The following is a 26242-nucleotide window of genomic DNA, read 5'->3' on the forward strand; positions in this document are numbered from 1 at the left end:
AGAAAGACATGCTAGTGATATTTTAAACATATATAAATAAAAGATAGGTGTAGTAAGCCATCAACAAATCTTCATTCATATTGTACTTTTGATAGTGCAGAATATTATATAAATTACCAAACTATGTAGAGCCAGTATGAGTGTCATAAGAAATGTAATTTCTCATGTAAAAAATACATAACTATTTTATCTCAAATACTATTTCTGACTATACTGAATCAAGTAAAAATGTAAAGAACAATTTATATAGTGTTAAAGTTAATAAATTATTTAAAAAATAGTTTGTATTTATCTGGATTAAATTTCTATAACTATTTAAATGTATCAAAGAATAAGCTATGGTTTTCCTAATTGTCATATATATGTAATAAAACAAAACAGTAAAATGCAAATTTATTTACTTATTTTACCATTATCTATTTATTAAACAGATAATTTATGTAAAAAACTTTCATTCACAATATATAGCAATATAACAGTTTTAAACATTATAAAAGAGCTTCTTGTCTTGAAAATTGTTGAAACTAATATCTCAAATACACTATAGTAGACTTATCACAATGCTACTGGTAACATTAAAATGATTTTGCGTTGTTCTGTGAAATTCTGTGTGAAACTCCGAAAATCCTTCACGGAAACTTCCCACGGGTGGGTGAAACAGCCCCCTGCTCCAAAAAAGCTCGACAAGTTCGCTCAAATGTTAAGGTGATGTTGACTGTTTTTTTCGATGCAAAGGGGGTTGTGCATCACGAATACCTATCTACAAGCCAGACAGTCAACACAGAGTACTACTTGGTGTTATGAAATGCCTAAGAGACAGAATCAGGAGTAAACGGCCCGAACTTTGGAGGAGCGGCGAGTGTTTTTTTCATCACGACAACGCGCCGGCTCATTTGTCCCTCAGAACTCGTGAGTTTTTGGCCAAAAACAAGACCGCTGTGTTTTCCCCCTACTCACCTGACCTGACACAAAGAGACTTTTTGCTGTTCTCCAACAAACTAAAAAACACACTCAAAGGAAAAAGATTTGCCACCATTCCTGAGATAGAAAAAAACAACGGAGGAGCTTATGAGCATTCTGAAAAAAGCGTTCCAGGACTGTTTCAAAAAGTGGAAACACCGTTGAAATAAGTGTATACGTTGCGGAGGAGACTACTTTGAAGGGGACCCTGACAAGTATGTGAAGTATTTTTTTTTTGTAATAAATAAAGTTCGAGAACTTTTTGAACAACCCTCGTATTCTTATGTTTCTTCTAATTGGAAGTAAAAGGGAACTCCCAATAATTTAGAATTTTTTTTTACAGCGATAAGAATAATATTAATTATATGTATTCTTGAATCCTGTGAAATATTGTTAAATAATTTTGCTTTTATTTTTTATTAAGCAGCTGCAGTGTCTGTATGCGATTTAATATAAATAATAGTAACAAAATTTATTCATTGAAAGAGCCGGCAGGGGACCCTGAAGAAGAAAATGTCTAGGGCCCCAAAATGAGTTAATCCGGCTCTGGCTATGGACGAGAAGTCCGAGCACGTAGGCTTAGCTGTTGTGCTTGATTTTTGTCGTTGAAATCTTTAAAATCTTCCTTTAGTTGCTTATAATTTATAAAGTCGTTGTAGTTGTCGTTTAAGTCCTTATAACTATTGAATAAGGACAGGAATATCTTGTAGTGCTATTCTTATTTTGTATTATAAATTATTTTTTTTTTATATTTTTATTATATGTGTCGGGTTGTTACTATTTTTGTGACGCGTCGATGTCAATTTTTTTGTGTCGCGCGCTACCTTATGGTGGTGGTTGGTGGACTGCTGATTGGATGTTAAGGTGACCGCGTGATAGGTGGCGGGAGGATTGAACATGTGGTGATATAAAAGGGTGACCCCGAAACGGCAGAGGCCTTTTTCTTTTCGGGCTCTCCTGAACTAATTTGCACTAAGAGAGACCTTGACAGGACAAAGGACGAGGAGAAAGGAGGTAAGGGGTCGCAATATGCAAGGATAGACAAGTCGGCAGTAATCGTACGGAAGGGAGAAAAATCGAGTCGCATCGGAGAATGACGATACGAGGAACGATAATTTCAAGTGTAGTCGAAAGAACTTTGCTTATTAGTAGCAAGTGCTACATTATTTCGAAATTAATAACTTTTTTCACACGTGATCAACTCCCCATTGTTATCGATTTTGCCGAGGATACGGCCTGATGCAGAATATTGCGCAGGCAAACCAACGATCTGGATTCTTCTTGTAATAGATTGTAATTCTCTTATTATCGGTATTCGTGAATAGCGAGCGATGTCGATTGTAATAATCGGATAGTAGTACCCCTTGTAAAATCGGTTATCATCGAACGGCTAATGTTAGCCATTACCATCTGTACACGCGCTTAAGTTAATATAAATTGGTTTTTTTGCTCTGAGGTGTGTTGTGTTGTGAGGTCCTCATTTATTTCTTACCCCACATTAAGATCTGGAGTACTTCGGTGCTCCCCGAGATCTACAATCTCCTGTGCCTTCCCTAAGTTTATCTTTATTTGTTCTTTAATTTCCCGTTTCAAGTTCCTACTGACCTCTAGGGCGATGATAGCTGCCTCCATACAGCTACTGAACAGCTCGGGAGTTGGATATTTGCAACAACCAGCCGTGTTTCTGTATATTTTTACTTAATTTAACTTAATTTATTTTTTGTTTTCTCTATTTGTTCTTTTATCTCGTATATTCTATACGGTACTTATGGGTTAAGAGGACGCCAGTTCAGTGGTGACGCACGTTCTAACCTAACCTAACCTATTCTAATAAATTACCATAATTATTACCAATCAAATTATTAGAATAGGTTAGGTTAGAACGTGCGTCCCCACTGTTTCCTTTTGTTTGCTGGAATCAGAGATGAGCCGCCATGACGGTATACCTATCTGGACTTTAACCGACAAATAGGCGATATCTATCATCCTAATTAATTTTTTTTTTTTCATTTTTACAACCTTATCAGTAAATTTTCTTCTTTTTAGATTTAAATTTACTAGTCTATTGTTATTTTGATACTTTCATTCAAAATCGCGACTTTGATCGCTATTTCCGACTGGCGTCCTCTTAATTTTTAAAATAATTTTTTTCCCCTTGTGCAGTTGGAGCGTTTCTGCTGAGTGTTTTTTTATTTTCTCTTATAACGTTAAAAGATTCTTTTTAATAATAGTTTATTATAGCGTAATATCTTTGTCTGTGGTCGATTTTTTGCCTTAACCTTAATTTTTCACTTTGTAATCACAATCCTTAACCTTAGTTTTTAATGTGTTTTTGATGTCTCTAAACTGTTTAGAGTTATATATTATTAGTTAGAATCGCTTATTCTTGTAATTTTAGACGCTTTTTTTCTTAATTTTGGCGTTTTTCTTTAACTCTTGGTCGATTTGCATAATTGGAATGGAGGATGTGCTCCTCATTTGCATGTCAGGCACGTACAATGTGCCTCTTTCTTGCTTTTTTAGTCATAGAATTAGATTTTATTGGCTCTATTTGTTAAATAATTGCTCTAAGAATCAAGCTTATGCTTGTATTTAGTCACACCACTTTAAATTCTATTTTTGTCAATCGTTCATATTATAGCTGGCCCTTCCCCTCAACAGATGGTGCCAAAGGACCAAACTTCCGTTACTAATATCAGCTCACACACCTCGGGGTGGAAGGTTAGCTTTCTATAATTACTTTTCTAGAATAATGATGGCGGCGCTTCCTGTAACCTCGAATAAGATTTTTTGTCAGAACAATAGAAAAAAGTCACAAAAATGCTTCAAAACGTGAAAACTACGTACTAACCAATCGTAAAATTTGAAATTATCGAAAATATAAAAAATAATAATTTTATTACTGTATTTAATATTTTGCCATTATTACAGATTGGAAATTTAAAAGTTCACCCAGCTTAACAATTGGTTCATTACGGAAATAATTGAAATCCAAAATTTGTTACGTTTCTGTTTGTAAGAGCTACGGTATTATTGGATTGTTTGAATTCAATCGGATGGAGTCTGGAGACATTAAAGAAAACGACAAACCATCTTCGAAAATTGACAATTACTGTATTCAATGTGCAAATACAAACGGAATGAAGGACAGCACAACTAAATGCCGAATCTGTTTGGCCGATGAGGGTAATTTAATTTCTCCTTGCCTCTGCAAAGGTAAAATGTAGCAAATTAACAACTATTCAAATATAACAAATTATAGCAATTTTAATCTCTAATTAATTTACCAGGATCCGTAGGTTTCGTACATAAAAATTGCTTAGAAACATGGTTAGAAAATCGAAATGTGGATTCTTGCGAGTTGTGCCAAACACCGTTTCACGTTATCCGCATTCCGAAAGTAATGCAGCTTTCTACGAAAATTCCATTTATTAAATCTACTTTATTCAAACTTAACTTACAATATTTTTCTTCAGAAATTTAGAGAATGGTGGCAAAGTAATGACTCTTTAAAGAACAGAAAAATTTTAAGAAGAGATTTAATTGTTATATGTGCAGCAACATTCCTGGGTATCCTGAGCGTGTTTATATGCTTAGAAAAGATGGCGATGGCAATCGTTTCTTCATTTTTAATAATTTGTTTTTTTCATCAGCTATTTGCTACACTTAGGTAAGATAGACTAATAGAACATAGATCTACACAGTGATCTATGCGTCAGTGTACAGCGCATAGATCACTGTGTAAATCTAAATTCAAATTGTACGCTGTGTACAATTTGAATTATTGTCAACCATGGTTTAAATTTTAAAGAACTGTTCTTTTTAGAATAATGTAATTTTTAATGTTTGTCTGTCATATCTGGGAAGAAAATGACGATTACGCTATTTTAAAACGTAAATTTACTCATTTTAAAACAAAATGGTGATCGACTAAAGAGTTGCAATGCCTACCATCGGTTGAGGGGATAAAACCACCGAACGCTAGAAGTTGAGCGTGGATTCGCACATGGCCATCGGGCTGGTCTCGTGGAATTTTCCGGGTTTTATTTTGGAAAATTCGTATTGATCTTAGAGTTTCAATTGAATATGTATAGATACATACATGAATATTTTTAAAACTCTCCTTCTTGCGAGTTTTACGGGACCATTTATTTTAGTAAGCCCAGTATGAGTTCGGCCAGGCCCATAATGAGAAGCCGGATGATGAGGGCGGGGTCCGATATATCCGGGACTGATCGCCCTCAAAAAATTCTTGTGATTTTATGATCCTTCCAGATCGATCCCGGATCCCAGAGCAGTAGGCTGTCAGCTTTAGCCAATGGCGCGTTATCCTATGGGCAAAAAGGGCAATTGCCTAAGGCCTCAACCAACAGGGACTCCAAACCTTTTATAAGAAAGTATTTCCTTCAAAAAATTTCTCCAAGGAAAAATGTCTTTATAAAACACTGTATTTAACATGGGGCTCCTTAATTTAAATTTGCCTGGGCCCTATAACGTGACACTGCCTTTAGTCGCTCGGCTATCCGCCCGTCAGATAAATAAGTTCTATTCAATTTTACATATTGTAATTTGAATTTATTTTATATGTTTAAAATATTTTATATATTTTAAGAAAATTACATAAACAGGAAGTAATTTTTGCATGATTTATATTACAGGAGGCGTTATCGTTCCTACAAAAGATGGAAAAATAATCATAGCAACGTCCAACTTTTGACAGAATGCTTACGATAAATTTAACGAAATTATCAATATGTCATCTCCCGTTTCCTCTTAATTCTGGAAAAAAGGCAAAATCAAAATTTTATGAATGGTAAATTCGATCAAGATAAAACGGATACTTATCGAAACTTTACAACAAATAATTATTTTTATGCGGAGAATAAATAAACTTTACCAATACTAATCTCTCTTGGATTTTATTTTATTTCATTATTTTTTAAAAGTAATAAGGATTAAAGCATTGTCAAGAATTTTCTAATTAGTTTTAATTATCATAGAGGCTCTATAGTAGAGCTCGGCCACACCTTATACCATAGTATTAAATTGCAAAATTTGACCGTTAATATCTCAGACCAACAAACCGATTTGGATGAAATTTAAAATATTTAGTGTCCGCAATGTCTTAAATTTTGAATAATTTTGTCGAATCGTTCTGGACTTACGTAATTCTAAATTTATCATTTTTTTCCACTAGATTTACACGAGAAATTTTCGCGAGCTACAGGAAAATCTAGAAGCAGTTTGCATATGCTTAATGGCTCTTTCGAGAGCTGACCATCTCTTTTGTGGTCCTTTTGAAGGTTATATTTAAAAGTATTGAGTATTTACAAAATTATAACCCATTTTTAAATATTAACATTTCATTGGTCGAGCGTATACTATGTGACATATATTTATTCTCTGACACAATAAGTTTCAATTCTATTATATTATGAAGTTATTCATGACTGAAAAATACTTAAAATCCCATAAAAAAAAAACTGGTAAAACCAGATTGAAAAATAGAGCTCAGCAGAAACATCTAAATTTTAATGTTTCTGTTGAGCTCTATTTTTCAACTTGGTTTCACCAGTTCTTATGGGATCTTTAGTAAGTCTTTGTTTATGTTACAACTAAATTGAATACAATGTTTAGCTAGTGCTAATGATTGCAAATTATTTTTGATTGCATAAGTATGCTCATTAAACCTAACTCTTAACTTTCTCCCAGTTTCACCTACATAATTTTTCATACATGAACAATCAAACTTATATATTGATACATTACTTTTTTCCATTCTAATATATCAGTTTTATTGTTATTTATATTATGAGCAAAAATATGGTGACTCGTCACAATAATGGACCAATTTTTAATCATATTTTTAATTTATTTAATTTATTCTTCCGTAACTCAAAGATAAGCAGTGCGCTCACCTTTCTTTTTAAAACGCTTGTAACGATGCATTCGGAGTGGTACGATTCTAATTGCGAAATGATATTTGTAAGCAGAGTTTAAAATCTGCTACTCATTAGCACCACTCCTCTTAACTCCACATCTGCAATGGTCAAAAATTCGGAGAACTGAGGGGGTCACGAAGGGGAGGAGATCGCTTGGTCAGGGGAGAGAGGAGAGTAAGGTCCCCACCTTGCAGACAGGACATCTGGGAAACGGACGTTAAATTCATCCGTCCTTAGAATCATTTTTCCTTTTTGTTAAAGTGTAGCAGTCTGAATATTTGTAATATTAGAATATTGTGTATTCGTACTATCATAAAACGTGATGAAATGTTTCTGAAATGGCTTGAAGAGCCTGAGAAAGAAAATTTTTCAATTGAAATTATGTGATTTTCTGTACAGATCAGAAGTTCTTATATGATTAATCGAGCCTCCTGTCCTTAAGCTTTCCATATTTGGTTTGTTCTTTCATTCTATAACTCCGTTACCACTAAAGGATAATCATTTAATTAAGAAGTAAATATCAATTATATTTGATATTTGTTTCTTTTGATCTTAACTTCACTAACTGTAATAAATAAAATTCATTAATTATGGCATTATCAAAAATATCAATTATCAAAATAATGGAAATACTGTATTCTATTACTCCTTTAATTTCTTCTACCTTATTATCAATATATATCACATTTAACTCGATCAGTTTCGGCCAATATAAGCCAAAACTAAAGGAGAATTTTTATAAATAGATAGAGTACTATTTATAAAAATTCTTCTTATTAGCTTCGATCGTATTTTAGATGCTTTCGCCAAAAACAAAATCAACTTTAAAGCTCTCATTTTGGAAATAATATTAACTTTGAAATAGACACATCTCTGTTATGCATCTGGTTATAAATGATTGGCCCTGTCACTAAAGGGGAAATTTGCACAAATCGGATAATTGGAAATCACACGGACTGTGTTTCAGAATCAATTGGATTACTTATACTTAAGAATCAAGATTGGTCTAGCTATGGATAATCTGTGGCTCTCTAGTAGTCCAGTCGATGGAATATTTACTTAATTAAATAACAAACGTTAATACATCAATAATATATTTATATGTAAATAATCTAAATATCTCAACAGCTAGAATTTTAACGTGAGAATAGTCTTTTCTAAAGACCATTGATTCTTTCAATTTCTGTCAATGTAAAGACAGTAATCAAGTAACGAACACCTTATTCTTTGCCAAGGGAGTTTATTAAAAACTAACGTTTTCGATCTACTCCATAGATCATCCTCAGGTTGAAACATTCGAATTTGGAATAACAAAAATAGAACGCCAAATTCAAAGAGATAAAAACCGACAACTTAGCAACTAATTAAAATAAAAATTAAAGCGTAAAAATACATAAATGTAAAAATAAATAACATACAACTACTAAATAATATTATAAGCCAATTTGTTAACCAATAAAAATCATTAAGGTTCCCATATTGCGATTGCGGATATGACGCAATTCAAGAACTACTTGTATAAGTTTTTTAAGTTTTTTAACGGCTTACTTCCATGCTGAGGGTAGGCCCTCCGCATCTCTGTCGTTTATGCATTTTTCATCTAACTTGCTCCTATATATTTCCATCTTTTCGGCAGTTTTCGCTAAAGTTGGGGAGTGCACTTCTCTGATGATTTCCGCATCCTCCCACCTAACTACGGATCCTTGGGCCTGAGCCATCTGGGCCAGAACCGTTGCGTTAGATCTTTTTCTAATATCATATTTATGCTCTTTGACCCTTATTCCTAGGTTTCTCGTTGTAACTCCTATGTACTCCTTTTCTATTCCTAACTGCTGGTTCTCGTACGGGATCCTGTACACTCCTGCTTTATCTTCCCTCTTAATATCCCCTTTATCATTTCTTAGAATCTTGTACAGATTCGAAGCTCGTTTTACGATCAACGTTGATCCATTATTGTCCGCAATCTCCTTCATGACGGTTCTTACATTTTTGTTGAATGTACACTTCGTGTATTTACTAGGCCCTTGTTTAGAGGCCCTTGTATCGCCTATCTCGAATTTTCTAATAATGCCAGCGATTATGTTTCTTCTGTAACCCAAGGTTTCTGCTATCTGCATAATCCTTTTCATTTCTTTAATATCATCTTTAAGAAAGGGCATTTATCTACTAATGCGTATACCAAACCGGCGCATAGCCCACTCTACATTCCTACGCAGTCCAATGATCCATTTCGTTATAAATTAGCAGCTTTTCGTGCCTTAATTAGAAGGGCTTTACTATATTGCGATAACATTATGGACAGAAATAAAGAAATGAAAAGGATTATGCAGATAGCAGAAACCTTGGGTTACAGAAGAAACATAATCGCTGGCATTATTAGAAAATTCGAGATAGGCGATACAAGGGCCTAGTAAATACACGAAGTGTACATTCAACAAAAATGTAAGAACCGTCATGAAGGAGATTGCGGACAATAATGGATCAACGTTGATCGTAAAACGAGCTTCGAATCTGTACAAGATTCTAAGAAATGATAAAGGGGATATTAAGAGGGAAGATAAAGCAGGAGTGTACAGGATCCCGTACGAGAACCAGCAGTTAGGAATAGAAAAGGAGTACATAGGAGTTACAACGAGAAACCTAGGAATAAGGGTCAAAGAGCATAAATATGATATTAGAAAAAGATCTAACGCAACGGTTCTGGCCCAGATGGCTCAGGCCCAAGGATCCGTAGTTAGGTGGGAGGATGCGGAAATCATCAGAGAAGTGCACTCCCCAACTTTAGCGAAAACTGCCGAAAAGATGGAAATATATAGGAGCAAGTTAGATGAAAAATGCATAAACGACAGAGATGCGGAGGGCCTACCCTCAGCATGGAAGTAAGCCGTTAAAAAACTTAAAAAACTTATACAAGTAGTTCTTGAATTGCGTCATATCCGCAATCGCGATTGTGAGATCCGGAATTTTTGTGACGAAAATCCCGCTCTATTATTAACAAAAATGTTAATTAATTAAACTTTCGTTTATGTAACGCCCTAGAAGAAAAAACGAGTTTTAGCTGGGCTTGTGTAAACTTTCTGGTCATAACTAGCAACATCCATTGTTCTCTGCAGAACTTGCATCTCATCTTGCAAGAAAGTTTACAGTTAGCATCTAAATGTCGTCATTTGTTTTAGATCCCAGGAACACCTATAACCTTTAACTCATGAACATCCGATCACGTAGTGGAAATTCCCCACAAAAACCTATAAAAGACAGTTCTTACCCCCTCTCTGGGGAGTCTACGAACGAACGCAGGACTAACGAAATCGCGCCGATTTTCCGAACCCGCCGAATTCCGATCTCCGATGAACCTCGAATTAAATCATCGCAAAAGTCGCGAACTTTTTAAATTTATGCTCTTGTGGATAATAGATTTGAACGTTTAAGCGCCTCCCCGGATTAAACCGATCAAGGAACTCCATAAAAAGGTATGAACAGCGGGAAACTCTCTCTCTGCATATTAGGCGGTTTTGACGTAATTTGTGTAGTCTTTGTTTAATTTGCTTCGTTAATAAATTGTTATTTTATCTGTTATAAATATGGTAGACTCCTTTACTCGATGACACCCTTCACCTTATCGTCGACCCCAAATTCTCTCCATCCACTCGCCTGACATTTGAGAGTCAATTAGTCGTCCTGACAAGTGAACGGGAGCCTTACGCTCCCGGATTCACACGATATGGGAACCTTAGTGATTTTTATTGATTAACAAATACAGTAGTGAAGCCACTATAATATTATTTAGTAGTTGTATGTTATTTATTTTTACATTTATGTATTTTTACGCTTTAATTTTTATTTTAATTAGTTGCTAAGTTGTCGGTTTTTATCTCTTTGAATTTGGCGTTCTATTTTTGTTATTCCAAATTCGAATATTTCAACCTGAGGATGATCTATGGAGTAGATCGAAAACGTTAGTTTTTAATAAACTCCCTTGGCAAAGAATGTGTTCTTTACTTGATTAATTATTTTGCCGAGTACTGTACGTTTCTGTTCAATGTGAAGGCAGTATATATTATTTAATTTATAAACAACCGAATATCATGTGTATTTATTGCATTTTTTATGTATCTTTTGCATTACATGTGTTATTGATATATTTAACTATTTTTGTATTCTTTATCCTCGTCTTTACTCGCGCTTGTTCAGACAATTTGCCATTCAAATCCTACATGATTATTTTTAATATCCACCAAACAATACGAATTCTTATCGTACAATATTCAACACACAAACTACCAAAAACGATTGGACGCAATTAAGTTTAATTCAGAACGATTAGTTTAATTTAAAAAGCATTAGAAGAAAAGCTTCTTTGTCTTTCATCTTTAGTTTTATTTAACTTTTTGTTTGTTTTTAGCTTTTAATGAGCCTAATGGTTTACGTATACTTTCAATTTTTTTCAAGCATTTTATCTATTTTAGGAGGTTTATTTATTAATTGTGATAGTAATATAAAATCATATTGCTCTATATACGAAACATCTAATCCTTCATTTAATTAAGTCATCTGCAGTATATGTATAGTTAGAGACGCCTAGAGATAAGTTATTTAAATAATACTCAGTAGAACATGTCATTAGTCACTTTAACGATGGCTTTGCTTAATTTTCTTGTGTTTCATGCTTGTTTTATCGATTTTTTCGTTAAAAATAAGTTTTTATCATCGCATTGTTATGAACTTATAGCATCTTCAAGGGTTTTCATAACTTTTCTAACATCTACAGGAACAGCTAATTTCTTTGTAACTGGTTTTTGAAATTCTGCTAGACTTTATTCATATTTTGCTTCACGTAAACTTTTCTTCATTTTTCTTTCTTAATGTTCTGTTCTGCTTAGCTAAAGTAACGCCTAGTTTTTTGCGCCTATCGTTTAAATTTCCATTCCGGTTCTATTCTCTGTTTAATCTTTTCCAATTTTATACAAGGTAAGGTAGAAATTTTCTGTATAAGGTCATTGTTCTGTTAGCTATGGAAGAACTACAAATAAAACGCAAGACAATTCTGCAGCTTTTTATTCAAGGAATGAAGAAATCTGAAATTTTTTTGAAATCCAAAAAAAAATAATACTTTTATTTCAAATTTTGAATGAATTTCTTTATTTGTTTAATAGTGAATTAACAAAATTTTTAAATTTTGTATCTAGTGAATCGGTTTCTCTTAAGAATTTTAACTTTTTTAAATCAATAGTGAATATTTTTAATAATTGGTGGAGGTTTTACTTTCTTTTTGCATTTGCATTCTAGTTAAAATGCCTTGAATACGGCTTAGTTCGGCTTCTTTCTCTTTCAAGATTTTCTCCGTTTCTTCTGGTCGAACACTACGATAAGAAACAATATTTAACTTTTAATGAAAAAAAAACAATTAATTTATTTAAAGTTATAAATTCATTAATTTAATAAACATAACTTACGGTGTTTTGCGCCATACAGTGGCTCCTTTGTCTGCTAGACGATCCGAACGATATGTTTCGTAATGAAGCTCATGAGTAACTTCTTGTAAATCTTGCATATGGGTTCTAAATTCAATAGAATAAGTTTGTACTTTAAATACACCCGCACGCACATATACATAATACTTATATTTACTTATAAGTATTTAAATTAATAACTTCAGCCATTTTCAGTAGGCTGGAAGAGCCACCACACCATATGATTCCCCAGAACCTACTAATTTTCTCTACACAGGTGATTTTCTCGCAATTTACTCATATACGTTTATTTATAAAATTGAATTTTACTTACATTAACATCGATCTTAATTTTGAAAAATCGCTGTGTTCTGTATTTTCTATATCGAGTATTCCCCAAGGATAAGCTCTACCTCTTACTTTATTGCCTCTTACTTCATATGTTTGCAAAGCGGAAGAAACGGCAAATGGCGTGGCTTCCTAAACATTTAGAAATACGTTTTATAATTATAATTTAATGAATTTCTTTTTACAACAAACCACTAACTTTTAACTCGCAGACTAGTTGTTTATATTCGTCATCTTCATCAGAATCGCAATCAGGAAAATCGTAGATTCGAATACCATTGTCTACTATTTCTCTCATTATCTATAATTAAAAAAATAAATGTTATATACACGCCAGTTTAAAAATAAATATGTTTTTAATAAAGACTTACTCTAGCTTTCAGTTTAGTTAACTCTGTCTTAGTCAGAGCATCCGCTTTTGTAATTAGAGGTATAAGATTAACCTTGTTGTGAAGATGTGTCATGAAAGCAATATCGAGTGGCTTAAGACCGTGTCCGAATGGAGAAATGCAATAAAAACAGCAGTGAACTCGAGTATCGACAATATTCCTTCTATTTAGCGCACTTTCTTCTCTCAGAAAACATTCGAACTGATCTTCAATGTACTGAATAATGGAAGTGAAACTGAAAAATTAAAAGAATTCTGTTTGAAAATTGCGAATTTTTATTATACTATTTTAAATTCAACCAGAAACTAAATTTATGATTAATTTCGGGCTACATTTTAAGTCAATTAAACATAATACTTTTTCTAAAATACGTTTACCAATCAGTATTATCAATAGCATCTCCGAATCCTGGTGTATCCACAACAGTTAATCTCAGCTTTACTCCCTTTTCTTCTATTTCTACAGTGGATGTGGTTATTGAAACAGTCTGTTCTATTTTCTCTGAAAATATAAACATAACATAAGTACATATATTTAAATTTGATATAAATTATACAAACCTTTAGCTTCTGGTACATATCTGTCAGGATACAGATCGGTTAGAAACAAACTGTTGATCAAAGTGGATTTACCCAACCCAGATTCACCTGTATAATTAAAAATTTATATATTAATTGAAAAAAAAGATATGTATTTATCAGTTTTCTACTTACCCACCACCAATAATGTGAATTCGAATCCTTTTTTCACAGATTTTCTGTGAACTTGATTGGGAAGACTAGAAAATCCTAAATAATTGGATAGTTCTTGCTTAGTGCTCTGTAAATAAAATAACACTTTATGAATTTATAAATTCTGTTTTAAACGGTGGATAGAGCAGTGATGGCAATTTTTCTTCTAACAGTCTATTTTTCGATTAATCGATAATTGTTTATTTCAGCAGCGGCCTCAGACTATGAAAAGTGGGAGGCACAAGCTATAAAAAAGAGCATTGTATATTATGCAACGAGCTTCAAACTCTATGATTCAATGTTGAATCAGTGCTCCACAAAGTGACACTTGCACTTGGCCTCGAAAACAAGAAATGGAGTTTGGGTCAACATACGACGAAGTTGCATGGATTAATGGACAAATATCGTTCATTAGTTTGTTTTATATTTGCAGAATAGGTTAAAAGTCATAAATTTTATGTTGTTTAGGGCCGTCTAAAAGGGGGAAACACGTGCCTCAAGTGTCCCAATGTACGGGCAGTTGGGACACGTGTATTTAATAAAGCAATAATTTACGTCACTATCTTATTAAATTTTAAGAAAACGGAGCCAAAAAATGTATTAAAATTTTACTTTAATGTTAAATCTATATATATATATATATATATATATAAATGGACGTGTGTCCCTATATTTCACTTTTCCGCAAAAACTACACATCGCACATGAATGCTGTTTGTATGTGGTGGTAGCCCCAAGTCTCCATTCGTGCACCAGGGGGTTGCGTCTCGATAGCTATAAGGGTGCGGGACATATGAGGCTGACAGTGGTTGAAAGTGGCTTTCTATTTCGAATGTTTTGTTCGAATTTGTTCGTACAAATTCGAATTAAATTCGAACATAAAATTCGAATATTGGTTCGATTATAGAACGATTGTAAACGTTCCAGAAACGTTGAAAATAGTTCGTTTGACTTGACGTGAACAGGAGACGTTCAGAAATAGAATCGGGACCAGATCTCTAATCAGAAACGGGGGACCTAATTCTTGCATTCTGTGAAAACGGGTAAGATTGGCTATAATGTAATTATCTTAATCTTCACTATCGTTACTTTTTAAATGCCCAGCGAAGCGGGTCCTTGCAGCTAGATTCTAGATTACTTAGAAAAACAGTCTTTTATATATAAAAAACAAAAACTATATTACATACAAATGTACGAACAAATAAAAACCCAGCGAAGCGGGTCCTTGCAGCTAGTTATTAATAAAATAAAAGAAAATTAAAGTAATTTGTTCTATTTTTTTCGAATTAATTTTTATTAAGCAATTTTTCCATTTTTGTAAAAATTGAAAACTCTTTTTAATTTTGTATAATGTATTTAGTAAATTATAGAAATGATGTAATTTGTTATAGAATAATTTGAATAAAATGAAATAAAATGCATAGAATAAAATCTTTTCTTTTTACAAAGGCATTTCGTGTGCTTATTTTTAACATAAATATGAAAAACAAGCACTTTTTCATATTTGGCCCCATTATGTCTCTAGCTAGATCCACGATGAATATGATAAATATTTATCGTGGATCTAACTAGGGACATAATGGGGCGATCAATGATGAGTATATAGCCCGACATATCCGGGACAGATTGCCCTAGCTCTCCATAATTCGATTTCGGGTCCTATAGAGCAATATGCCCATGCCTTAACCGCCTCGGCCATATGTCCAAAAAAACGAGGCTTTTAAATTAAAATTTTGATTAACCTACTTTAATTTCATAGAAATTAAAGAAAAACTGAGAATACCGACCTCCTTTATTTCTTTTTCTTCCATTTTTCTTGATGCGGAATATTCTGCAATACTAACGATATTCTTCGAATTTAAAATTTGAATACGTTCGTCACGTGCCGAACGTTCAACCAATGAGGTTAAATCGTACATAACACAGACTCAGAAAATTATAATTTTTTTCACAATATAATTCAAAATATTTTTCGGAAAAACGTCTTTTAAACTATATTACATGTAATTTATTTGAACAAAAACTATTAAATGATTCCTTAAAAAATTAATTATAATTATGCCGTTCCTAAATTTTTAACTTGTTTAATTTGTAGGTTCCCCATCTCTCTTTCGACCTTTAACCACCAAAATTTAACTGTATCAATGTCTCTTATATACAAGTTATCATAACAAATTCCGTTTCTCAATCATTGAGGTATTCTGAGATATTACACGAAATAGACGCCAGCACGCATAAATATATGCAGAATTTTTTCCGTTTTCTTTTGTGTTTTCTCTAGGTCGGCAGCATAGTTATTTAATGGATTTAATTTATCCCGAATATGTCGGACCCCAGCTAAGGGTTTTCAAATTGAACACGCTTTGAATCAATGGAAGGGTTCTCTACGAATAGCAAGATAACGTAGGTGAACTCTGACGTAGATCGGACCCTTTATCGGTAATGAATATATATGTGAAAGTTTCTTAGATTAATATATTTGTTTATGCTCAATTTTTCAGTAATAAGAAATTGAACGATTCCTTGTTCCGAGATTAAAGCTAAAGCTGTAGCAAAATGGACGTAGTACGTCGTGGCAATACCTCACAGTATCTCGTAGGCTACTACTATCTGTAAATCAAATGTTAAAACAAAAAAAAATCTCTTAGTCAAAACATAATCTTTAATATCACAAAAGCAAAAAGCCGAACTTAATTAATAACTATAATTTGCATATACTGTACTTTTGATTTTGTTAAATAAAATATATTATTCCATTCTTTTTGAAATCCTTATGGATTTTGCTTACACACTTTCTATAGTAGAATATTACAAAGGATAAATAACAAACTATAGATGGAATTACAACTTGGAGAAAATTGTCCAATGTGATCCGAAAGTAACATACGAAACTTCAAAGATCAAAAACAAAGAAGAATAAAATTTCATCTTACACGCGTTAAATAATCAGTGTAATGCAACGAATGTACAGTACTGTACACACATACATATTTTAAATGTCAGAAGAAAATTCAGGCCATTAGTGTTAAAATAATATTCCGTTCAAGACTTCGAACTTTGCATTACGAAGAAAAACTGTTATAAGAAAAGACAAGTACCGTACAGAGACTTTTCCAAATAACCGCGACCATACATCATCTCGCAAATTGAACGACAAGGTTGAACGCTGATATATGATCACTCGAGCAAAACAAGCTGTCAGAAGTGGGGTTCGAACCCACGCCCTCATACGAGGACCAGATCTTAAGTCTGGCGCCTTAGACCACTCGGCCATTCTGACGAGACACAGTAATTCCTAATCGCCTGATTATCAAATCGAAAAGCAATCGTTATCAATCTTGTCTACGAGTTTCGCATTTTCGTTACACCTCTCTGCTTTCGGAAGAAATGCCATTCCAACTGCCGTCATCGACTGGACATTTCGCAACTAACTTTTCATCTTTCATCGCATATTAGTCGTCGATAGTAACGAATCGTTCGGTTTTTCATCGAACGTGCGTGCGTTTCATCTCGAGTTGAGAATTGCTAAGCCGACGGTTTATGAAATTCGTCTGCAATTTCGCTTCTTATAAAGATTTTTACAGAAGCGACGGGAATAAGCTTCTGTGTAACATTTATCCTGAACCATCATTCCCTCTACAATGTACTTAAAACACACAACACGTTTTTCTTCCGCAGGTGAAATCATCAGCCATTACAGATGTGCAGAAATAAAATTATAATTATTTCAACGACAATAATAATTTGCATTCGAATGACACGTAAAAAATAAGCAATCATCGACTGAGAATTTCAAAAGATTTTCAGAGTGACGAGTTGTCTGTCAATGTGAAAAATTTGTTTTATTCCAAGCAAAATACAGGCTTGAAAAAATCAAAGGAGAAATGTCACCAAAGTCTCAGTAATTAATTCCGGACAGGATTATGTTCCTTTCAGGCCCTCGGTGCAATTTTGTTACAAGTCACCTTTATGTAAAACTAATTTTATTTCTGCACACCTGTAATGGCTGATGATTTGCGAAACTGGTAGACAGGATTGATAACGATTGCTTTTCGATTTGATAATTGTGCGATTAGGAGATTGTTACATCTCGTCAGAATGGCCGAGTGGTCTAAGGCGCCAGACTTAAGATCTGGTCCTCGTGTGAGGGCGTGGGTTCGAACCCCACTTCTGACAGGTTGTTTTGCTCGAGTGAACATTTTATGGGATGTAACCTTGTCGTTCGATTTGCATCCGGGATGTTGTATGGTCGCGGTTTTTGGAAAATGTTCCGTACGTGCCACTTTTTTTTTTTTTTATTACATTTCTCTTTAGAGATGTGAAATTCAAATTCTTGAACGAAATAGTATTCTGAAATTTGCTTCTTTGCTTTATTCGAGATATTTTTATTCCTGGAACACAGAGGCAGAAAGGTAGACCTTTCCTATACGATAACGTAAAGTAAAGATAATGCCGAAATTTCACACAAGGAATTTACGTGGAAAGTTTTCCACGTAGTTCGTCTCTAGAGCAAAAAATAAATTCACGTTAAAGAAATACAAAAAATATCCGATGGATAATCTGATGATTTGAGTTGAGCGACTGCGGATTATACAATGAACCAACTAATTGTAATACGGTGAAGAAAACAGTGTGTTAGATGTATTTATCATAAACAGTGCTGCCTCATTTCTACTATATTTGATTCGCGTATGTCACACGTCATCTCACTTTTCTAAAAGGTGATAATTTGAAATTACAGATGAGTATGTGAATAAATTAAACTAAAAATTTACCCGCAGTTATAAATAGAGATCAATCGTGAACTGTTACATTGGTACATATTGTGAATAACAGTTTTGTACACAACGTTTTCTCTGTATATAGTGTATCAGTTTAATAAACAAATGCATTTGCATTTTTGTGTTTTATTTTATTACATATGGCCTGACATCATAATTGGAAAAACCATAGCTTATCCTCTGATGCATTTAAACAGCTATAGAAATTTAATCCAGATAAGGGCAAACTTTTCAGTACCTTGAGAAATAGTATTTGGGATGAAATAGTTGTGTATTTACGACAAAGGAAATTACATTTTTTATGACATTCACATTGACTCTACATATTATGGTAATTTATAAGATATTTTTCTTTATCAAAAATAACATTTGAATGAAGATTTATTGATGACACCTGTCCTTTGTTTATGTAGTCCTATATGTATGATTAAAATGTCAGTAACATGTTTTTCGTTTAGACTCCATGTTATCTCCATCCCTGTCAATATCTAATTATACTGTTTGAATTCTTGCCATCCTACATTTACTATTCTATATGTCACCCTCTAACTTATAACCCTCTAATTTCCTCTGTCATTATCTGCCTGTAAATATGACCCTAAATAGTTGAAATTTTCATTTTTTTAAAACTCATCTGGAAGTCTAATTCCCTCTTTCTCTTGTAACAACTCATATATGAATTTGAAGAATAAAAACTATTGACTTTTAATCCCCTCTCTAACCTGTTTCTAACTTTTTCTGGCTCAACCTTAATCACTCTCTCTCTCTCTCTCTCTCTTCGCACGCCATGATATTTTCTTTTCTGACGACACTAAGAATTTTTCTTTAGGTCTTCATTACTTACAACGCGACAATTTTGCTTTCGGAGGAATGCTACATTTATTTTAAAATTTTGTCATGCCTACGAGAGTCAGAGTCAAGGCTGATTTTTCCGATCGAGATTCTAAACATCGAAATCCGTTAGTTCTCGTCCACTTGTTACCTCAAGGGTTTGCAATATGAAAAATTGTAAAATTGAAAAATGCTTTCGGTGGGGACGTTTTGAACTGATCAAACGTGATTGCCGGTTTGTATTGAAAGTTCAGAGGACAGTAGAAATTTATAGGTCTACAATTTTTGAATTGCAAGTCCGTGAGGTCAGAGTTTGTCATATTTGCTTATGTATCTTTAAAACATTTTAATAAGCATTCAAATACTAAGTTATTGTGTCGTTTACAATTTCGGTAAACAATGCTTGCTGACAATATTATTCAATAATTAATTACCAATGTAATTTAAACAAAGTGAATTGATTAACGCTAATAATTTATCATAAAATGCATTTTTCAATAGTAAGATTAATATTAATTAATTTATTTTTCGTAATTTTTACAACTTTAACTTATCCGAATCCAAAATTAAAACACAATTACGAACTGATTACCATGGAAGTAAATTATAATGAAAAAGATGGATTAGAAGCAATACATCTGAGAGAAATGGTTTCGGTTCGATTTCGAGCTTACAAAAGAAAATTTCAATTATCGCTGTATAAGGACCGCTCGATCATTTCACCGAGTACTAAAATCGTTCTTTACGGCGAAAATACCAGTAAAATGAATATAAGAAACACGCCAAACTTTCATATTTACGAAGGAACTGTTAATGGAGAAGAACAATCTTCAGTTACTGGATATTTTCATAGGAATTTGTTTATCGGAAGAATAGATAATGCACTCGAAATATATCATCTTGAGTTAGCTTCTGTTTACCTAAAAGGGGATGAAAATAAGAATAAAGTAATGATTTTCAAACAAGAAAAAGATCACTTGCCTAAATGCAGTTTAAACAACGGAACAAGTGTTTGTAAAGAAACGTTACAAGATATAGTTTCTATTAAAACAGAGCATTTCGCTAACCGATTTAATTTTTCAAATATTATAAAGGAATATATATTGAAAGTAGAGTAAGTCCGTATTTTAAAATATAGTATTAAAGTATATTAAGAGATAAAAATAAAATATGATAATATTAAATATAACTATGGTAACTACTGTAGTCTGGAGATGATTGCTATATTCATCTAGGGCTTTCGGGTTGATAAGCAATTGCTTAATTTTTCATTGTAGAAACAAACTGATATGCGATGTTGAAGTATTAGCAGATCATACACTTGTAGAATTCATGAATGGTGATCGCGCAAGAATCGTAGCCGAAATGCTTTATCATATGAAATTGCTGGATAAAGTCTTCCGATACACAGATCTCGATAACGATTTAGAACCAGAAGGAATTGGATTTAGCGTGGAAAAAATTACCATAATAGAAAATAAATATCATCCACATTATCCTCTCAATTTTGAATCTCACGATACAGACAATTTCGCAGACAAACTGCAACGGTTAGTTCAACAGAAAAGGTGCTTGTTAATCGCTTTCTGTCATAGAGATTTTGAAGGATCTAGGGGACCTGCAAACAGAGGTAAATGTATTCGAATTTATTTAATTATATAATTAATTATACATGCAAAATAAAGAATGTTAACACTTATATGAGATTATAATTTCTAATAAAACAGAACAGGTAATGTATAGTAACATAATTAAAATTTTTTTTCACAACTACTTGTTTGTTACCATTATCAACAATAGTATTGAATCTACAGCAGAGACTAGCATCGGCTTGGCCAAGACCACAATAGGGAAGCCGTTCGGTGGGAAACGAAGATCCATATACGCGTGAAAGACAGCCCATGAAAAATTCTTGAGATTCTCCGTTAGGATTCGATTCCGAAATCCACTGAGCAGTGGACAGACTCCTTAACCGCATCAGCCGTTCCACCGGCCATATTTTTATAACAGATTTCCGATCTCCCAGTATCAGAGGCCTATCAGTGGCCGAATAAGTAATACCACTAAGCACTGATAGTTGGTCAAAAGTTCGCGCTTGACCAACGGGCTGGCCATGTGAAATTTTCGAGATTTATTAACTTGCCTAACATGTCCTTCGCCAGAGCTTCCTCGTGTTGCGTTGTCGTATCACAATACACATTTTCTAGTTTTAAATATTTTAATTCTATTTAATTTCCATTTTTACATAGAAAATTATAATAAAGAAATATTTTTCATTTTCAACTTGCTTTATTTGATTATTTTATTTTATTTTATATTCTCATTATGGCTTATCTATCGCCTATGATGAGCGAACTTACTTGTTAGTTCAAAAACCATTTAAACCAAGGTAGACAACAAAAATTACAAATGACACGTTAAACTATAAAATAAAATTACAATTTAAAGTTATAAATAATTGCATTTGTAATTATAAGTTGGAACCTATCCACAAAAACAAAATAGAAAACTCGAACACCATAACTATAAATATATAGTACAAATAATCCACTAGCTTAGAACAGGAGACAGAATTATTGTTTATATACGGCAACGCAATTCGCTGAGGGAATGCCTCTCTGAAGGACTTTCTACGGGAAACTGGTTCCTATTTGTGTTACAATGAAGAAGACCTAGAAAACTCCACTTGGAAAACTCCAGCCGTTAGCGAGGCTCAAAACTACTACCAATTACCAGTGTTCAGTGGTTTTATCCACTCGTTCACTAGTGATTTTCTAGTATCAGCGAATAAATATGTCAGATGCTAGCTTCACCTAATCAGATATAAAAATGTTTATTTGCCTTTCAAATAATTCTTTAGTCAAAATTTCACAACCAAATATTCACTGCCGCATATCGACTACAACTACATAATCAATCAACAAATGAAAATCATTAAATGAATACCCTCTTTACTAAATCGACAAAATTCTTTTTTATAGTTCGGTAGGTAAGAAATTACATTGCATCTGATTTGTATAAAAATACGTATACAATTAAAAGAAATATCAAAATCATTTGTTGATATGATATTTACATTGAACTCTCTGTACTAAATACAATAATTAATATTCATAATTTTATTATTTAAACAATATCAATTATTATCAAAATAATTTAAGCGAGCAGATATTATTAGAATCTAACAGATGTTTAAAATTGATACCATTAACCATACAAATATGCAAATCCAATGAAGACGGGTGTTCCTCAGCATATTACATTAAACATATTTTAATAATGTATTGCCTTGTAAAATTATAGTTAAAATGAAATTCATGAAATAATTGTATTCAGTGCAAGCAATGAAATTTTCACTATTGCACATTCGTTTTCCATTAAGTAACCAAGAGTACAACGTTGAAATTAGCGATTTTTGACAATGTAGAAGAGAAAAATCCAATACCGGAAGTACATTTCCACAAACTATTTCTGATATTCCGATAACTTGCAACCTCGACTAAAACCCGCAATGTTAGATTTCCTTAGATTTAATGTCGATAAATTATTATTTAGATAATCTTCCAGACTGTTACAAACCGCTAGGCATATCCGCTATTAGTACTATATTATCGCTTAGGCCAAAATTTTAATCTGCGCACCATGTTGCTCCTTTACATCAATACAAAACTCGCGTTGACATATTTCATTACCTACAAACAGCGATTTGGAAGTAACCAAGACTTCTCATTAAAGGAGTCGTTTACTAAAAGATATCTCAATAATTTAAAATGTCACCTGGTATATAACACGTTTCAGGATGACTGAATGGTTTTGGATGTGATGGACTCCAGCATCCGCCTTATAGCCCGGAACTCACTTTGAGCGATTACCATTTCTTAGCTCCTCTAAAGAAACATCTTGATGAATTCCGGTTTCATACTGATGAAGAGGTACAGCAGGAAGTATGGGCATGACTCCACAAATTTATGAGACAAGAAGCTTTAAATTTGTGCAACGATGAAACATATGATTCACCACTGCATTTTTTACTTTAATTTATCATTGGCCATTGTTTCGGAAGTGCAGACGACAAGAATATAGTAGTCCTGCAACTGCAAATTCAGGAAATTTTATAAAATATCTCGAAACTTTGAATTGTACCAATATAAATGATTGATTGTCGTCACCGGCAGAGATTATGTTAAGAAATAGCGTACTAAATGTCTTTACAAGTGCGTATCTTTAAATTCTGACAGTAAATGTTTTTCGGAAATTACGGGTCTTTTGTATTTTTATTTTCCATTTGTTTCTCGTACAACTGTATACAGTTTAGTAGGTTACATCAAATTTGCATGGACACATAAAAAGTATTTTAAACATCATCATTAACTTTGGCCCAACGCCCGTTGCCTTCTGTTGATTTTTTGTTTCTTTCCATAATAAAGTAAATTATGAGTAAATTGAAACATTAAATTAGCCTTTCCCTTTGAGCTAATTTATTGAAAATTTACAAAACATCTTTTATCATTTAGATTCAATTTGCGAAGGATGGAATAATACAGGAAATATTGGCTACAATGTAGCATTCGTTACAACCAATAAACATGACAAACTGATTCCAAGAGATACTATTACTTTAAATTTAATTCATCATATTGGCCACTGTTTCGGAAGTCCAAACGACGATAAATTAAATAAGGAATGCAGTCCCGGAAACGCAAATTTAGGAAATTTCATAATGTATCCCGAAACTTTGGACGGTACCAATGTAAATAATTGGTTGTTTTCACCATGCAGTAAGAAATTTATTAAAAATACTGTTGAAGAACGACGAGGTAATTGTTTTCTAAATGATAGAAATTTCAACATAAAATTATATACTTTTTGACACAATATCATATTTTAAACAGAATGTTTGACAAGAAGATTAAATGCTAAATGTGGTAACGCAATAACCGAGATCGGAGAGGAATGTGACTGTGGATCACGAGAATCTTGCAGTTTACTCGATCCTTGCTGTAATCCTCCGGGTACAAATTACGAATGTAATCTTAAAGAAGAAATGAGCTGTAGTTTTCGAGAAGGAAAATGTTGTAAGGAAGATTGCACACTCGTTCCTAAAGTGGAGCGTCGAATATGCTTCGTTAACACTCCGTGTCGGAAAGAATATGCATTATGCGACGGAATTTCATCTTATTGTCCTGAGATTCCTTTATCTGATGGCACTTCCTGTGGAGATCCATCGTATGGTACTTCCTGTCATTTTGGCCATTGCACCAGTAATGTTTGCGAAGATAACTCTATGCAACATTGCATTTGTCCGTATGATAAAGAATGCCATGTCTGCTGTATGGGCATGTATAACAGATGTCAATCTTCCGAAGAACTCAATCTTTTCCGATTAAATAAGCAAATATATACAAAGATTCCTGGAACATTATGTCTTAACAACACAGGAATGTGTTTGAGGTAATTGTATAAATATAATTCACTAAAACATAAGGGAAAAAGTTTAATTAAAATCTCTTAAATAATTTTTATAGGAGTGGAATCTGTTCTATATTTGTAAAACCGAAAAACAATTGGAGCAGAATTTTATGGATGTTTATGCATAGTTTTGTTTTTCTATGTATTTTAGTAGGACTATTACTCTGCTATTATGTAATAAGATATTTGTTCTTCTCTAAGAAGAGAAAGAGATTTATAGAAAAAAATAAGCCTTCTATTCTAATAGAAAATGATGTAACGAAAAATTAAATGTAGATAATTTATTATAAAGTAAAAATTTTATTTTGATTTCGGTTCTACAACATAATTTTTCAATATATTAACGCATATCTAATATTAATTATAATATTTTTCTTGTATTTTATTCACAACTGGTATTCTGTTTATTAATGAGAGAGAGAGAGAGAGAGAGAGAATGATTAAGGTTGAGCCAGAAAAAGTTAGAAACAGGTTAGAGAGGGGATTAAAAGTCAATAGTTTTTATTCTTCAAATTCATATATGAGTTGTTACAAGAGAAAGAGGGAATTAGACTTCCAGATGAGTTTTAAAAAAATGAAAATTTCAACTATTTAGGGTCATATTTACAGGCAGATAATGACAGAGGAAATTAGAGGGTTATAAGTTAGAGGGTGACATATAGAATAGCAAGAATTCAAACAGTATAATTAGATATTGACAGGGATGGAGATAACATGAAGTCTAAACGAAAAACATGTTACTGACATTTTAATCATACATATAGGACTACATAAACAAAGGACAGGTGTCATCAATAAATCTTCATTCGAATTTTATTTTTGATAAAGAAAAATATCTTATAAATTACCATAATATGTAGAGTCAATGTGAATGTCATAAAAAATGTAATTTCCTTTGTCGTAAATACACAACTATTTCATCCCAAATACTATTTCTCAAGGTACTGAAAAGTTTGCCCTTATCTGGATTAAATTTCTATAGCTGTTTAAATGCATCAGAGGATAAGCTATGGTTTTTCCAATTATGATGTCAGGCCATATGTAATAAAATAAAACACAAAAATGCAAATGCATTTGTTTATTAAACTGATACACTATATACAGAGAAAACGTTGTGTACAAAACTGTTATTCACAATATGTACCAATGTAACAGTTCACGATTGATCTCTATTTATAACTGCGGGTAAATTTTTAGTTTAATTTATTCACATACTCATCTGTAATTTCGAATTATCACCTTTTAGAAAAGTGAGATGACGTGTGACACACGCGAATCAAATATAGTAGAAATGAGGCAGCACTGTTTATGATAAATACATCTAACACACTGTTTTCTTCA

General features: G+C 32.9%; 3 protein-coding genes and 2 non-coding genes across 7 annotated transcripts; 3 read left to right on the forward strand and 2 right to left on the reverse strand.

The window, feature by feature from the left end:
• The first annotated feature begins 1827 nt into the window (after positions 1-1827).
• On the forward strand, positions 1828-5742 carry LOC111620745 (E3 ubiquitin-protein ligase MARCH2-like). 3 transcript variants are annotated; one of them, XM_023362740.1, is made up of 5 exons: positions 1828-1974; positions 3892-4176; positions 4251-4360; positions 4437-4630; positions 5619-5742. In XM_023362740.1, exons 2-5 carry the CDS (start codon positions 4017-4019, stop codon positions 5692-5694), a joined length of 540 nt encoding a protein of 179 aa, XP_023218508.1. In that variant the 5' UTR covers positions 1828-1974; positions 3892-4016; the 3' UTR covers positions 5695-5742. The 3 variants fall into 3 exon arrangements, with proteins under 3 accessions (XP_023218508.1, XP_023218509.1, XP_023218511.1); XM_023362741.1 differs by lacking the exon at positions 1828-1974 and adding an exon at positions 3513-3681; XM_023362743.1 differs by lacking the exon at positions 1828-1974 and adding an exon at positions 3736-3816.
• A 5788-nt stretch (positions 5743-11530) lies between these two features.
• LOC111620768 (septin-1-like) lies at positions 11531-17259 on the reverse strand. The gene is made up of 9 exons (XM_023362767.1): positions 17253-17259; positions 13803-13925; positions 13650-13736; positions 13467-13590; positions 13072-13324; positions 12900-13001; positions 12687-12832; positions 12356-12460; positions 11531-12262 (listed from the first exon to the last, which is right to left on the reverse strand). The coding sequence occupies exons 1-9, from the start codon at positions 17257-17259 to the stop codon at positions 12142-12144; spliced, it is 1068 nt and encodes a 355-aa protein (XP_023218535.1). The 3' UTR covers positions 11531-12141.
• Positions 17017-17100, reverse strand: Trnal-uaa. Its single transcript has one exon. It is a non-coding gene; the product is annotated as a tRNA-Leu (tRNA).
• Positions 17260-17912: 653 nt separating the features above from the next.
• On the forward strand, positions 17913-17996 carry Trnal-uaa. Its single transcript has one exon. It is a non-coding gene; the product is annotated as a tRNA-Leu (tRNA).
• Positions 17997-19956: 1960 nt separating this feature from the next.
• On the forward strand, positions 19957-25172 carry LOC111620746 (disintegrin and metalloproteinase domain-containing protein 10-like). Its single transcript, XM_023362744.1, has 5 exons — positions 19957-20546; positions 20710-21062; positions 23947-24249; positions 24325-24883; positions 24958-25172. Exons 1-5 carry the CDS (start codon positions 20026-20028, stop codon positions 25169-25171), a joined length of 1950 nt encoding a protein of 649 aa, XP_023218512.1. The 5' UTR covers positions 19957-20025; the 3' UTR covers position 25172.
• Positions 25173-26242: the final 1070 nt, after the last annotated feature.

Source organism: Centruroides sculpturatus, unplaced genomic scaffold, assembly GCF_000671375.1.
Source record: "Centruroides sculpturatus isolate CEXI.00-Female unplaced genomic scaffold, Cexi_2.0 scaffold204, whole genome shotgun sequence".
In the NCBI taxonomy this organism is placed as follows: domain Eukaryota; kingdom Metazoa; phylum Arthropoda; class Arachnida; order Scorpiones; family Buthidae; genus Centruroides; species Centruroides sculpturatus.

Bases quoted from the DNA above. Each gene is read 5' to 3' on its own strand.
- LOC111620746 (XM_023362744.1), top strand. From the start codon at position 20,026: ATGGAAGTAAATTATAATGAAAAAGATGGATTAGAAGCAATACATCTG. The intron at 24,250-24,324 runs GTAATTGTTTTC...TATTTTAAACAG, and splicing joins TACTGTTGAAGAACGACGAG to AATGTTTGACAAGAAGATTA. The intron at 24,884-24,957 runs GTAATTGTATAA...TAATTTTTATAG, and splicing joins AACACAGGAATGTGTTTGAG to GAGTGGAATCTGTTCTATAT.
- LOC111620768 (XM_023362767.1), bottom strand. The intron at 13,325-13,466 runs GTAAACGTATTT...TTAATTTTTCAG, and splicing joins GCTATTGATAATACTGATTG to TTTCACTTCCATTATTCAGT. The intron at 13,002-13,071 runs GTAAGTCTTTAT...TTTTAATTATAG, and splicing joins TAACTAAACTGAAAGCTAGA to ATAATGAGAGAAATAGTAGA.
- LOC111620745 (XM_023362740.1), top strand. From the start codon at position 4,017: ATGGAGTCTGGAGACATTAAAGAAAACGACAAACCATCTTCGAAAATT. The intron at 4,177-4,250 runs GTAAAATGTAGC...TTAATTTACCAG, and splicing joins TTCTCCTTGCCTCTGCAAAG to GATCCGTAGGTTTCGTACAT. The intron at 4,361-4,436 runs GTAATGCAGCTT...ATTTTTCTTCAG, and splicing joins ACGTTATCCGCATTCCGAAA to AAATTTAGAGAATGGTGGCA.